The following is a 15,580-nucleotide window of genomic DNA, read 5'->3' as shown; positions in this document are numbered from 1 at the left end:
TTTTTTTTTTTTTTTTTTTTTTTTTTTTTTTCACAAAGGCGGCAATATGTCCTCTACTTGTACGCGGTCGTTTGAAGAATTGATTTTCTCATACGGAGCTTTCGTTCAATAGTAATATTAATTATTCAGTATATATATATATATATATATATATTCAAGTAAAGTTAGATTTACTTTCATGAAATTATTTTTTTTAATATGAAAATAAAAAACTTTACACGTGAGTTTTTAAGGTAATATTAAAGACAAAACTACAAATTATTGTTTAAGTAAGACAACTATATATACCGACATACAAATATAGAGGTCCTACATTATTTATTATCTTTTAAATTAGAGACGTCCATATTACTCGTGGAGTTTGAGACTTGTTGGAACAGAAAGAGAATTCCATGTTTAGACTGTAAACAAGAGAGAGAGGAACATTATTTATCCGTATAATAAATTGTGTTGGTGACGAAATCACATTTCCACCCTACTTAATATATATACCTTATATATATATATATATATATATATTAAAAAGATAAAATAATTAAATTTGAAATCATGATGGTAATATTTAGTATAAGGTGTATATATTTTTTTTATCGTTTTATATATTATGATGTAATATTAAAATTGAAATATTTAAAAAATAGGCCTGTAAAATATTATATACCAAAGAAACATGATTTTTTTTTTTACCAATTTTTAATAAAAGTTATATTAAAAAAAATTAGAGTAATTATTTTTAAAAGAATAACAAATAAGAACTTTTTTCATGAAATCTAATAATTTTGGCTAATAAATACCGTTTTGGTCCATCAAAAAATAAATGAGAAATTTCGTCCCACCCAGCTCACATCTATATTCTAAAGACAATTTTTTTTTTGGGTATATAAAATAAAAAGAAAAATAAAAAAGAAAAGGAACAAACGAGAAGTTATCGGCGTTGGGATGCGTGCTCATAGCGTCTGTGTTGAGGATTGTTAGTTCGGCAGCAGGTCAGCCCATCAATTCATTATTCAATTCTCTCTCTCACTATGTTAAAATCCCATCGCATTACCCATAACCCCAACCGTCAGAGCTTCGTCTGCTCTCCATTTTCTTCCACCTCTCTCCGCATCTTTTCTGCTCCACTTCCTTGCCAATGGCGAATTCCACCGATTCTCCCCTCAAATCTGACGCTCTTTTGGAGCAGTTGAAGCAGTATCTCACTACCGATGCCGGCAAACAGGTCGTCAAGAACATCGGCCATGTTTACCAGATCAATATTTCCCCCAAGGTCATCTTCCTTTCTCTTCTATGATTTTCTAATTTTTCTCCGGAGTATTGAAGCTCTTGAATCTGAATTGAATTATTGGCAGAAAATTGGAACTGATGAGGTTGTTTATACCATTGATCTCAAGAAAGGGGAGGTTACCAAAGGTTAGGGCTTTTACTTTCTTCGATTCGGTGCCTTTTCTGGTTTGATACGATGGAGTGATGTCTAAACCCCTGTACTCTGTCTCCTTTCAATTTTGTTTTTGAGCAATCGAAGGATGAATGAAGTTTAAAATCCACTTCCACTGGTTTTAGGTTATGGTGAAAGGTAGATTTATATCCCAAGCTTAATGCCTTGTGTTCGAACTGGTATTTGACTATGAATATCAATGTCACGACGAGGCATCAAAAAATTCTTAGAAGTACATTTTCGCATCACAACCATCGATTGTCAAATGCATTTTTCATCTTCTTGGTACCAAATGGCTATCTGGCATTGCGTGTTTATATGCTTCGGCTGGAAAATTGAGAAAAGAATTATGATTGTTTTGAGCTCAGGTCCATACGAAGGAGGAAAGCCTGACGCCACCCTATCCTTCAAGGATGAAGATTTCATTAAAATTGCTTTGGGGAAGATGAATCCTCAGATGGCTTTCCTCAGGTACTTATAATTCATTGATTATATCATCTTTAGGGGCCTGCTTTTTCCTTCTCGCACAAGTGCTTACGTATTTAGAGTGAATTTTGCATGACTTTGAAGTAAAAGATGTTTGTAATCGGTTAGAAATGCTTTTCAAATTTATCATGATGTTTAGTTCATGAATAAGACTTTTGAGTGTAGTACGTTAAGTGAGACACCTTTTGGTAGAAATATTGATTAGGTGCTTCCTCCAAAAGTACTTCAGAGTTTCTTTTGGTGTTCTTAGAACTTTGAAATTCACTTTTGACTATGCAGCCAAGCACTAGGATAAACTTGAAGTGCTTTTAATGGGCTAAAAACGATTTTCACCATCTTAAAACTCATATTAAACTTACTCTATAAGAGCTATTGAAAATTGCAGACATACTCGAGGTATTTCCTTCAGAAGTGCTTATTGTACACTTTTCTTTGAAAAAGTCATCCGAAACTCACTATTATTTTGCGAAAACTCTGTAAACTCTACAGGGGCGCACTGAAGATCAAGGGGAGCATTACCGCAGCACAGAAATTCACTCCCGACATTTTCCCCAAGCCTGCGAAGTTATGATCAGATTCAAGGGGGAAACTGCTGTTCATGAAGCAGCTCCACGATGTCCGGGTTGTGAGATTTATGGGAATTTAAACAGGAAAGGAAATAGAAAAAAGAAGGAAGTTCTAAATCAATAAATTCAGTGTCAAAGTATTAGTCCAATTCTGTTGTAGAATATCATAACAAGTTGGGAACTATACTTCCATATTTAATGTTCAAATCATCTTCCCTTGTGCAATATGGCGCCAACTTTTGGAAAGGCCTGACGTACAGGTACAACTCAACTCATAGAATTGCTCTTTAAATTCTGTTATTCTCGTCTTCTTTTCCCAAATAGGTTTATATATACGTATGTTGCATTTGTTTTGTCCGAGTTGCTATGCTTAGAACTATCAGCTCTTTTTTTGTCAATGTCATGATTTTGTGCTTTTACCATTTATGCTTTTATGTCATATTCTCCTGCAAATTCGTTTGTTTTTGGTCCATCTTTTGTGGCTGCAAGCTTTCTTAACATGTAAAGTGCAGGCTTTGGCTTTAGTGGGATCAGATTAAGGTGATGACCTCTCATGAACCATTTCTGTAACTCTACACAATCCAAATACATATGGTATAAATCTAGACCTCGATCAATTCCAAGCTACATAAATTTCACACTTGCTAAAGTTATATATAAGTCTACGATATTATCAAATTGCATCGATTGTTGGCTTCCGTTGTGCCTCCCTCAATCAGCATTAAACTCTCTTTTAAGGTCCATTTAACAGTTGGAAGCACCCTTCTAGAGGGATCTTGTAACCGTCCAAGTCCTGTCCAAGCTAGCTAGTAGATATTGTCTTTGGACTTTTTGTTTTAGGTTTTCCGTTTTCTACATCCTCATAAGGAATGCTTTGTTCTCCTCTCCAACCGATGTAAGATTTTACAATTCACCCTTCTTGGGGGTCCATCGTCCTCGCTGGTGCACCGCTTGGTGTATTTGTAACAGCTCAAGTCTACTGCTAGCAGATATTGTCATTTTTGAACTTTTTCCTTCGGACTTCTCTTAAGGTTTTTAAAACACATTTGACAGGGAAAAGTTTCTATATCTTTATAAAGAATGCTTCATTCATGTCTCATATATTTTTACTCGATCTTGATTTCGCTGGGATTGATGGGCTCTTAGGTTCATGTTAATGAGAAGTAGGAATGAGAGAGGTAGGAATGAGAATGGGAAACAGCTTATTATCAACTTGTTGCAAAAGAGGTTTTCAACCTTTGGTATGGGAACGATCTTATACTAAACCATTTTAGAGGGTCATCAATAGAGCTTTCCATATCCTCATTTGAGTGGGGTTTCTCCCTTTCCAAAAATTTTACTCACTTTTACACTTTTTTTTCTTTTCGTTTTACATTTATTTTCTGTTTTTTTTTTTCTGTTACTTAATTAAATTAATTTTTATTGATGTGTTTAACCTAAATTTATAATTTGTATGAGTACCCCATAATCGATTTCAAAATAATATATTAAATGTAATTAAATTTTATTGTCAAGAACGTATTAATTATATTAATTATTGTGTTGTAATAAACTAGCATGAATCAAAGTGGATATATTAATTAGTTGACTGATAATTTTATTGCTTGTACTTAACATTGATTAGTTCATTAATTAGCTCCATAAGTATGTAGAGAAAAAGATATCATTAATTTATAAAATAAGGAACAAAATAAATTATAATCACGAAGATCAATTTAGGATATTGTCGCCTTTAAAATTCCATCCATTAACAAGATGTGGATGAATCACGAAAGCTTAAGTCGTGAATGGAATATGGGCCGAAATCTGAGCCCAAAGTAAAGCCCACAGAAGTTTGATGAGGCCCGATCTTTACATAAGAGTTCAATCTGTTGCAAATCTGAGCCCAAAAGTAGAGCCCACAGAAGTTTGATTAGGCCTGATCTTAACATAAAAGTTCAATCAGTTGCAAATCTGAGCCCAAAAGTAAAGCCCACATAAGTTGGATTAGGCCTCATCTGAACATAAGAGTTCAATCAGTTGCAAATCTGAGCCCAAAGTAAAGCCCAATAAGTTAAAGCCCACAGAAGTTGGATTAGGCCTGATCTTAACATAAGAGTTCAATCAGTTGCAAGGGAAAGGCAACGGGTTATTGGCGGTAACCTTTCTGAGAGAAGAACCCTAAAAAAGGTCACGACAGAACGAAGAGCTCCAAGAATTTCAAATTTCGAAATTGGCGCCTCTTCATTTCTACGTCTCCATCTGTCCTCTGGATTCTGAATTTCCTTGCATTTGATTCGATCTGCATTCCACAGAGCTTGAGTTTCCCGTCGATACAACTCGAAGGCGTTGATAATGGGAGCCTCTCAAAGTCGCGAGGGTCTGGAACTTTCGGACTCCGATCGTGAAGATGGGAACGAGGAAACCAATAAGAAGGAGGTGAAAAACGAGGATGTTGAAGAAGAGCTCCAAAGATCTTCAGAACGACGGCAGAAAACGCCATCGTCAGTGGACGACGTGGAGGCGAAGCTCAGGGCTCTCAAGCTCAAGTACGGATCATCTCAGAAGCCAAACATAAAGAACGCAGTGAAGCTTTACCTTCACGTTAATGGCAATACTCCTAAGGCGAAATGGATTACCTCTGAAAATCTTACTACTTACTCTTTTCTCAAGTCTTGTAGTGGCAATGATGAGGAAGAGGAGGAGGATGATGACGAGGAAGAGGAGGAGGAGGATGACGACTCTTGGTGGTTTTTGAAGGTTGGATCGAAAATTAGAGTGAGAGTATCGTCAGATACGCAATTGAAAACGTTCGGAGACCAGCGGCGTGTGGACTTTGTTGCGCAGGGTGTCTGGGCATTGAAATTTTTCAGCGATGAAGATTATAAGATTTTTGTGGAAAAATTTCAGGCCTGTTTATTTGAAAATACATATGGATTTGAGGCTACGGAGGCGAATAAATTGAAGGTTTATGGCAAGGATTTTATTGGTTGGGCGAATCCGGAAGTGGCGGATGATTCAATGTGGGAAGATGCGGAGGAGAGTTTCTCAAAGAGTCCAAATTCGGCAACGCCTGTCAGGGCAAACGATTTAATGGAGGAGTTTGAGGAAGCTGCAGACGATGGGATTAAGAGTTTAGCTTTAGGTGCATTAGAGAACAGTTTCTTGGTTGGCGATTCAGGAATTCAGGTCGTCAAGAACTTTTCTCACGGAATTCAGGGAAAGGGTATTTATGTGAATATTGATAATGGAAATCGGGATACTCGTGGAGCTGGTTCTAGTTTGGCCTACTCAACGCCGAAGAAGGCACTTCTTATGAAAGCTGAGACCAATATGCTTTTGATGAGTCCCATAAACGAGGGGAGGCCTCACACTTCTGGACTTCATCAGCTTGACATTGAAACAGGGAAAATTGTTACTGAGTGGAAGTTCGGGAAGGATGGAGTTGATATTTCAATGAGGGATATTACTAATGATTCTAAGGGGGCTCAGTTGGATCCTTCGGGCTCGACATTTTTGGGTTTGGACGACAACAGGCTTTGCAGATGGGATATGCGCGATAGGAACGGAATGGTCCAAAATCTTGCTACTTCTAGCGCTCCTGTCTTAAATTGGGCTCAAGGGCATCAGTTTTCTAGAGGAACCAACTTCCAATGCTTTGCAACCACTGGCGATGGCTCAATTGTTGTTGGGTCGCTTGATGGAAAAATCAGGCTATATTCTGTCAATTCTATGAGACAAGCAAAAACAGCTTTTCCAGGACTTGGTTCACCTATTACACATGTAGATGTTACCTACGATGGGAAATGGATTTTGGGAACAACAGATTCCTATCTAATTCTCGTTTGTGCCATCTTTACCGATAAGGATGGGAAAACAAAGACTGGATTTTCTGGTCGAATGGGGAACAGGATTTCAGCTCCAAGATTGTTGAAGCTGACCCCTCTGGATTCACATTTAGCTGGAGTTGACAACAAGTTTCGAAATGCTCAATTCTCATGGGTATGTTTGTTTCTTGTCTTCTCAATTTGTCAGGAATAATCTGAAAGTTTTTGTGTTGTTCTAACTCTTAATTTACTTGACCTATATGCATTGCATGTCTTCTTGCTAGATGACTTTATGCCTTTTTTTCATAATGATTTTGTCTCCGTGATAGGTTTTGTTATCTTTTGGGAATTTTTTTCTATATTTGGTTGTGGCATTGAAATTTCAAATCTCAATGAGCAGCAGGGTAGGGTGGTTGAACATTTCATGATCTAGTTGCTGCATGAAGGCATGAGCAGATAGCTAATCTTGATGTGTGAATTTAGTTTTGTTTCAACATCGTGCTGCATTTTGAAAGAAACTTATTATTCAATATTTAGTTTCATCTTTGGCTGACATGTAATTTTGAGTTAGGGTTTAGTGGGCAGTTGGTGCTAGTATGTTTGAACCTCCAATATATTGTTATTGCTTTAGGTATACATGTGTTGTCTTATATGATTATTATCTCTTTTGCTTATCTGCTGCAAAAGCAATCATGTTTCACCTGTTTCTTGGCTTGTATGTTTCATTTTCTTTTCTATAACCTTTTCCTTTGTTTTTTTATTATCAGCTGCAAAAACATTTGTGTGTCGCCTGTTTTCCTTGCTTGTCTTTTTGTATCATTTAGTTTCTTGTCTACAACCTTTTCCCTTGTTTGTTCTGCCAGATCAATCGATTCTCCTTCTTTTTCTTTCATTGGTCATGCAATGTTGTCACAATATACCATGTCTTTTGAGATAATAAAGTCCCATTGAAGAATGGAAGATAAAGCCATTTAACTCATTGACATTTCATAATTTAAATAGCCATCGATACATAACCAATGTTTGTCTTAATACTTTGAGTTGGATAAATAATCTAGTGGAGTTCCCAATGCAAAGACATTTAGGCATTTAGGTGACTAAATCTTGCTTTGGAACTTCAAAGAGATTGCATTTAATACGTGTTCAGCCTGAACAAATTTATGCACCAAGATTTTTCCATAATAGCATTTGCACATAAATTCCTTCCATATTTGGTCCTACAATCAGACAAAGTTCGTCCATATTGTTATCCTGTCATTTTGTTTTGTTATCTCAAACTCTCTGCAAGTTTGTGCAGCTCTCTTTTAGCAGTCTTCAAATTTTCTTTTGTACTATTTTTACATTTTCAATATTATTGCCATAGGTCACCGAGGACGGGAAGCAGGAGCGCCATTTGGTCGCGACCGTAGGCAAGTTCAGTGTCATCTGGAACTTCCAACAAGTGAAAAACGGGACACACGACTGCTACCGCCATCAGGAAGGCCTCAAGAGTTGCTATTGCTACAAGATTGTTCTTAAAGACGACTCCATTGTTGATAGTCGTTTCATGCACGAAAAATTTGCAGTTACCGATTTGCCCGAAGCTCCATTGGTGATCGCAACGCCCATGAAGGTCAGTTCCTTAAGCATATCCAGTAGGCTAAGAGACTGAGATTCAGTTCCTTAAGCATATCCAGTAGGCTAAGAGACTGAGATTCAGTTCCAAGCATAGCATATACTCGGTACAGGTTCCATTGCATTGCCTGATGCACAGTTAAGCAGCTACGTTTCTAAGTGGAATGTTTAGGACCTTATAGATGCCTTAAAGTAGTTCTAAACATCTGTCTATGAGTTCCCTAATTTGTATTCATTCCTATTTCGAGTTCCTTAATGACTCTAGTTTTTCCATCAATTGTAATGTTAAGGAAGCCAAATATAACGACATATAATTTTATATGAAAAATTAGTTATTTTTATAACTTAGCCTTTCATGAAGCTGCTGATAAAAATCCAACTCTTTTTCTAATCAAACTCGCAGAAACTTGTAAGCCTTTACATTATACACGACAATGTCACGGAATAACCTCACCATCCAAAAATCAAAATGTAGAAACTTATTACATCTTGCAAAGCCCATGGTGCAACGTTTTTTTTTTTTTTTTTTAAATAGACGCACGAATACCCATTTTATCATACAATAAAAGAAAAAAATTAATCACCATCATGTACAATCTCGTAATTCTTCAAACTCGGCGATTATAGTCTCCATGAGGAAAACCAATTTCAAAGGAGAGGTCAAAATATCAACAGTGTAAATAGAATAACTGTACCCTGAAACGATTTAGGATGGCTTGTTTGGCTGTGCCTTCTTTCTGGCCAGAAACATGAGAATTCGAGGGAAAAATGATTTCTTCTTTTTCTTCCCTGTTTTTGATTCTGAGAACGAATCCATTGAAGTAAGGCTTCTTTGCATATCTGCCTTGGGGCTCGAGGCATCAGTAACCATGGCGTCAGATGAGCCGACTAAATTCGATGGATCGTTCTTCCCCTCAAAACTGGCCCTTGGACTGCGAATGGGGTTCATTAATCCAGTGCCAGAGTCACCAGCCTTCCTTCGTTGTTCGTGCTCGGCTCTCCATTTTCGCAACTCCTGCTCAACGCCCAACTTCCCTTCCTTGGCCTTCTCAGCCTTCTCCATGGCAATTTTTAGTGCTTCCTTTCTGGTAGCCATCTCCTGGATTACTGCTTCCAGTTTATCCAAGCTTCTTGACTCGGATTCCTTGGCTAGCTCAATCTGTGACAGTGCATCTGCCACTCTAAGGTTGGCTTGTTCCTCTGCCTCGTGAGCACACTTGCTAAGCTCATAGTACTCCTCTAGTGACAGTGTAACTCCTGCGGGTGAGTTCGCGTTGTTGGTATCTCTGGCCGATTCGCTCTCTTCTAATGCCTTGATTGCGGCCAACGCCAATCTTTCTGAAGCCTTTGCAGCCTCAATCTCTTTCTGAGCAGCAAGCAATCTACTCTTCATGGTACTTGCTCCAGCCTTTGCTTGCTCTGCCTCCTCTTTTGTTTTGCACAGCTCCTCTTGAGCCTCCTGAGCCAGTGATTTGGCCTGATCGGCTTCTTGTGCTGCTTGCTGTAATTGTTTAGGCAACTCCACTATCGTTTCCCTGGCCTCTTTCTCCCTCATTTGAACTAAAGCTATTTCTGACCTGGTTCTTTCCACTTCAGCTTCAAGAGATGCAACTGCTATAGATGCCATTCCTTCTCTTTGCCTCAAGTTGACTAGATCAGATTTCTCCTTTTCAAGCTCTGTTTTCAATGATGTTGCGGCCACCTTTAAGCAGTTTATTTCAGAAGTTGATTTCTCAATGTTGAGTTTCACTTCCTTAAGTTCCTGCTTTGCTGAAGCAACTGCTGCTTGTATATCTGTACGTGTTTTCTTTTCGGGATCCTCTGCCTCGCTTTTTGTGTTACCATCATTATCAGGCTCCTCTTCCAGTTTTGATTCCATATAAGCTGCTAATTCAGCTTTTAAATCTATTAGCAAATTCGAGGCAGTATCCAGTTTTGATTTCAGATTCTTCGCTGATATAATTTTCTGATTGAGACTCTGAAGTTCTGCTTCAGCCTGCTTCAATTCTTTCTCCCAGTTAAGAGAATCTTGCTCTCTGGCCATGGCTGCACCTATTCTTTGCTCCTCTGCCTCCAAATGAGTAGCATGTGCAGACTCTAACGACTCCTTAGTGGCCATAAGCTCAATAGTTAGATCTTCCACTGCCTTCTCAACTTCCTTGGAGGCAGCCACAGCATCTTCAGCTTTAGCTAAAGCTGCATTCTTATCTGCGACCAAAGAAGCAAACTCCCTATAAAGTGTTTCCAATTCCTCTCTGACAGCTTTAAGCTCTGAAACTGCATCTACGTGCCTGGCTTTAGCAACCTCAAGCTGCGCCTTGGCAGCTACACTAGACTCCTCAGCAATTCCTTGCTCCATCTCTTCAACCCTGAGTTTCGCAAGCTCGGAGTCTTGCCTTGCTTGATGCTCTTCTGTTTGTGCCCTCTCTAGATTAAGCTTTAATTCTTCTATCAATCGCTTAGTGCTATCTAGCTCCTTTAGAACTTGTTTTTTTCCCTCTTCAGCAGCCTCTGACTGTCTCCTGTACTCCGGAATCTCCTCGTTTAATTTCTCAAGTTCTTGCTCCACAACTTTGCGTCTCTGTAACATTTGAAAGATAGAACTATAAGCTAAATCAGAAAAATCATTTGAATTTAGTCCGAGACATGAAAAAGAACAAACGTGCATGGGGATTGAGTGAATTTGGTTATTAGTTAGAAATAAACCCAATCAAGGACAATCAAGTTGAACACGTTCACAGAAGAAAGTGTCCCTCTATTTAAAATATTTTTGAAGAATTTATAATATAATTGTGAAATGGTGCGACACAACCTGTCACGAGCATCATGAAAGAGACAAACACTTTCACACTTTCAACTCACTGTCCCCAAATTACCATCATTGTGAGTATTCACAACTAAAATCCTAAATTACGTGGTATACTTTCATTGATTTTTAACACCATGTTGCATTTTCGAAATATGCTGTTATAACAGCACTGAGTAGCTGCATTAGATACTATATGCAATAACTAATGAGAAACACTTGTCTTTTGCTCCTACACGTTCAATACCATGACAAAGAAATTTATACCCTTTTCACGACACTAGCAAAAGACACACAATTACGGTATCTTTTCAGTCAATATTAAGAATGGCTAACCCACTCCAATGCATGTAAATGGTGCCACAATATTTAAAAAGCGAAAGGATCACAGTAGTCTTGTAGTAAGTTATACCTCAACTGTTTGGATTCGATGAGCTTTCCAATCAACAATCCCACCAAACTTAGAAACGGCTTCTTTAACAGATTCAAATGGTGCAGTTGTATCAATAAGGCCTCTGTTAATATCACTTTGCTTAACATCTTTTGAAGAATCAACAGATTCAGTTTTTCCACCTGAAACTCTCACGCCCTCTGCAAGCCCATCTGCACGTTCAACATCCTCATTTTTTATAACCACTGTCTCAGAAGGCATAATGACATCATTGACAGTAGCAGAGTCACTACAGACTGAAGATTGTTCCGGAGGAAGTTCCTCAGGCATAATGACCTCATTGGCATCATTGACAGTAGCAGAGTCACCATGGACGGAAGATTGTTCCTGACGAGGTTTCTCAGGCATAATGACCTCATTGGCATCATTGGCAGTAGCAGAGTCACCATGGACGGAAGATTGTTCCTGAGGAGGTTTCTCAGGCATAATGACCTCATTGGCATCATTGACAGTAGCAGAGTCACCATGGACGGAAGATTGTTCCTGAGGAGGTTTCTCAGGCATAATGACCTCATTGGCATCATTGACAGTAGCAGAGTCACCATGGACGGAAGATTGTTCCTGAGGAGGTTTCTCAGGCATAATGACCTCATTGGCATCATTGACAGTAGCAGAGTCACCATGGACGGAAGATTGTTCCTGAGGAGGTTTCTCAGGCATAATGACCTCATTGGCATCATTGACAGTAGCAGAGTCACCATGGACGGAAGATTGTTCCTGAGGAGGTTTCTCAGGCATAATGACCTCATTGGCATCATTGACAGTAGCAGAGTCACTATGGATTGAAGATTGTTCCTGAGGAAGTTTCTCTGGCATAGTGACCTCATTGACATCATTAACTGTAGCAGAGTCACTATGGACTGAATGTTGTTCCTGAGGAAGTTTCTCAGGCATATCTTCTACTGATTGAGTTCTGGGGTCTTCCATCAAGGTATTTGAATTGTGTTCCTCAAATCTATCATCTGGAACTGTAGTACTCATACCTGAATTACTTAATGTAATAAGTTCATCTTTATTCATATTCGCATCACTAGGAGCATCTTCTATGGTTGATGATAAAGAATTTTCAGCTATTGGCTGTTGACTTTTAGATCGCCGTGTTGCATCAACTGGGCTTGAAGAGCATTCAACGTCACCTTCCAATTTTTCATTACCAACAGCATTTGAGAGAACTTGGCTCTGGTTCGTAATTCCATTGTTAACTAGGTGGTTTGGATCCTCTTCATGAACAAGACTACCATCTTGGGAGATTAACGAGGATTGTGAAGAAGATATATGATCAGCTAATTTCACATTGTCCATCAAACAGCGTTAAGAAAAGTGCCAGAGGATACCTGTAGATGAATTAAAACCATACAAACACAAAGCACCCAAAACCGTAAGCTTTCAAATCCTGTATTTTAAAATTAAAAAAACAGCAACTTTAGGAAACTACAGTCATAAGCAAAATGCATTTATGCCAACAATAAATCAGTGGACAAGGAGTAGCAGATTCACACACCATTAACATCAACACGATGCATCCAAATCAAAGGTCAAAAACTGAAGTGATAAACATTCTCAGATTTTTTTTGTCCAGATTCAAAACTACACCATTGTTTTAACTTTTTATTTTGCACCATTTTTCAGTCTACTCACCGAGGTAGTTTAAACTAGAATAATTAATTCCTTGTGTTTGAACAATTAATCAATGGGGAATGCAGAAGTTCAACTTTCCTCAAATGCTTCTGAATAAACACTGGCATTAAGATAAAATGTCAAAAAGAAAAAACAGAAGAAATTAAAATTGAATTTTGCAATAAACGTTCAGTTGCAGGTGAACATTCCAGTAAAAGAGAAAACACTTGATATCAGGTAGACATTGAAAAAAAGAAAAAAGCTTTTTCGTTTGCAAATGTGAACAAATATAGCTACTACCAGCGGTCAGGTTATATCATAAAAAAAACTGGTTGCACATTTTGATCAATATTCAATATAAAGTTAAAGCAAAGCCTTATAAGACAACAAAAAATAGATTCATAAAGCAGTTCTATCAGAATTCATTACCAATTGTCATTTTTTGTTCACTAATTCTTTTGGTTCAATGTCACTAATATACTCCATACATATCATTTAATCAAAAACAATGATCCTAGTATTTCCTATTCTAGCAAAAAGATCCATCTGAGCAGTAGTTAATCAGTCGCCATTATAAATATGGTATATTCACTAGTGCCTATATATACTGCTATGCAAGAGGCACACGATTTGGCATACACGAAAAGATTTAAGGTAATTCTTCAAAATTCTCTCCATTTTGAGCTTAATTGAAGCGCCTTTTATTCGATCCATGAGATCAAAGGTTTGCCCGGTCTGAACAGATCAATCTAAACCGTCTAATTATTTCTGCCACACCAATGTATTTCCCCGAAGACGCAATAAACACTTCCGGTACACCAAAAGGATGCGCGTTTCAAGATCCTTCACATAAAGTTTGCAAGCCTTACGTTTCAATACTAAGAGCAGTTGGAATTTAAACATAAAAAAACGACCAAAACTGGAAAATAATTAACGTAAACGGCCAGTCCACGTATCCGAAAAACCTCTTCTGCTTTACAATAAGGAGAAAACAGATATAGCAACTGCGCTTCCGCGTTCCATCCCGCCTATAGCAGCCGGATTCCATATAGAAAAGCAAAATAACGAAACTCCAAAAAATTCACCGTCCAATTGAATAACAGCAACGAAAGGCAAAATTCAACATCATACACCAATTGAATGATGCGGAATAAGGAAATTCAGTATGCCAAATCACACAACTCTTGCACAGCGGTAGATATCAGCGCATCGAAGAAATCAGATAGTAAACATAAAAGAATCAACAGAAACAACAGCACATAGGTAGAAGGTAGAACGAAGACAGAGTATCCAAACAAACGAAACAGATTAAAGCTGCAAGTTGACAGAATCAAAACGAAAACGAAGAAAGAGAGAGAGAGAGAGAGAGAGAGAGAGGAGAAGAAGAGAAGTATACCGTAAGAACGCAGCCGAAGAAGAAGAAGAAGAAGAAGACGAAGCAGAGAAGAAGAGATGGAAGAGGAGTCAAGAGAGAGGAAATGAAAAATTATGATCAGAAATTGGGAAAAGGAAATACAGAAAAGAAACTAAGTAAAATAATTAAACAGAAAAATAAAAATAAAAAAAAAAGAAAAGGATTATGAAAAGGAAAATCCAAGGCGAGAAGTTTTGAGAGCTAAAATTAGGATGAGAAAAAGTGGGGGCCGGTATGCGTCCGTGGAGCCCACCCCCTTCCCACAAACCATCATCCATCCATCCATCTTCTCCCTTTTTTTTCCTTTTCCTTTNAGATAGTAAACATAAAAGAATCAACAGAAACAACAGCACATAGGTAGAAGGTAGAACGAAGACAGAGTATCCAAACAAACGAAACAGATTAAAGCTGCAAGTTGACAGAATCAAAACGAAAACGAAGAAAGAGAGAGAGAGAGAGAGAGAGAGAGAGGAGAAGAAGAGAAGTATACCGTAAGAACGCAGCCGAAGAAGAAGAAGAAGAAGAAGACGAAGCAGAGAAGAAGAGATGGAAGAGGAGTCAAGAGAGAGGAAATGAAAAATTATGATCAGAAATTGGGAAAAGGAAATACAGAAAAGAAACTAAGTAAAATAATTAAACAGAAAAATAAAAATAAAAAAAAAAGAAAAGGATTATGAAAAGGAAAATCCAAGGCGAGAAGTTTTGAGAGCTAAAATTAGGATGAGAAAAAGTGGGGGCCGGTATGCGTCCGTGGAGCCCACCCCCTTCCCACAAACCATCATCCATCCATCCATCTTCTCCCTTTTTTTTCCTTTTCCTTTTCTTTTTCTAAAATATTATTATTATTGTTCCAATTCGTGGAACTGATTTGATGTAAAATTGTTGAAAGGAATCCAACACATCCGTCCGGGTTTGGCACACAAAATTGACTTGTTTTTTTCTTTAATTTTTTTAATTTGTATTTATTTAGTCTTTTAATTTTAATTTTAATTTTAATTTTAATTTTGTGTCTTATCAAATACATGATTAAAATTATAATTTAATACTGAAATCTTGTGTTAATTTGGGTTAAGGTAGGTGATTATTAGTTGACACCCGAATAAAACAAAGGCGGCACATGTGTCAAACATTAATAGTCGCCACCGACGGCCGGATCCAGCGGTGGGATTGGGCGGTGATGGGTGACGTCATGGAGCCTACTTTGATTTTGTTATTTGTTATTAGTTATTTTTGGGCGGCGTGTTGAGAAAATTGGAGGATTTTCGGGGAAAGGGGATCTGAGGAAGAGGCAGATGCATGCTACTGTGACCGTGAGTAGGATAAGTGTAGTGGCATGCTGCAAATATTGCCATGTTCGGGACATCACAGTGGAGGGTGGGGGCCAT

At 37.9% G+C, this 15,580-nt stretch overlaps 3 protein-coding genes across 3 annotated transcripts; 2 read left to right on the top strand and 1 right to left on the bottom strand.

The window, feature by feature from the left end:
- Positions 1-965: 965 nt before the first annotated feature.
- LOC111789405 (non-specific lipid-transfer protein-like 1) lies at positions 966-2,909 on the top strand. Its single transcript, XM_023670169.1, has 4 exons — positions 966-1,267; positions 1,350-1,410; positions 1,804-1,906; positions 2,411-2,909. Exons 1-4 carry the CDS (start codon positions 1,133-1,135, stop codon positions 2,490-2,492), a joined length of 381 nt encoding a protein of 126 aa, XP_023525937.1. The 5' UTR covers positions 966-1,132; the 3' UTR covers positions 2,493-2,909.
- A 1,281-nt stretch (positions 2,910-4,190) lies between these two features.
- On the top strand, positions 4,191-8,235 carry LOC111789404 (protein CYPRO4-like). Its single transcript, XM_023670168.1, has 2 exons — positions 4,191-6,468; positions 7,657-8,235. The coding sequence occupies exons 1-2, from the start codon at positions 4,822-4,824 to the stop codon at positions 7,942-7,944; spliced, it is 1,935 nt and encodes a 644-aa protein (XP_023525936.1). The 5' UTR covers positions 4,191-4,821; the 3' UTR covers positions 7,945-8,235.
- A 128-nt stretch (positions 8,236-8,363) lies between these two features.
- On the bottom strand, positions 8,364-14,844 carry LOC111789402 (protein WEAK CHLOROPLAST MOVEMENT UNDER BLUE LIGHT 1-like). The gene is made up of 3 exons (XM_023670167.1): positions 14,686-14,844; positions 11,126-12,498; positions 8,364-10,488 (listed from the first exon to the last, which is right to left on the bottom strand). The coding sequence occupies exons 2-3, from the start codon at positions 12,464-12,466 to the stop codon at positions 8,614-8,616; spliced, it is 3,216 nt and encodes a 1,071-aa protein (XP_023525935.1). The 5' UTR covers positions 12,467-12,498; positions 14,686-14,844; the 3' UTR covers positions 8,364-8,613.
- Between the last annotated feature and the right edge of the window lie 736 nt (positions 14,845-15,580).

This window comes from Cucurbita pepo, chromosome LG02 (genome assembly GCF_002806865.2).
Source record: "Cucurbita pepo subsp. pepo cultivar mu-cu-16 chromosome LG02, ASM280686v2, whole genome shotgun sequence".
Classification (NCBI taxonomy): domain Eukaryota; kingdom Viridiplantae; phylum Streptophyta; class Magnoliopsida; order Cucurbitales; family Cucurbitaceae; genus Cucurbita; species Cucurbita pepo.
Note: the sequence above shows the minus strand (reverse complement) of the source record. Positions and strands in the feature narration are given on the sequence as shown.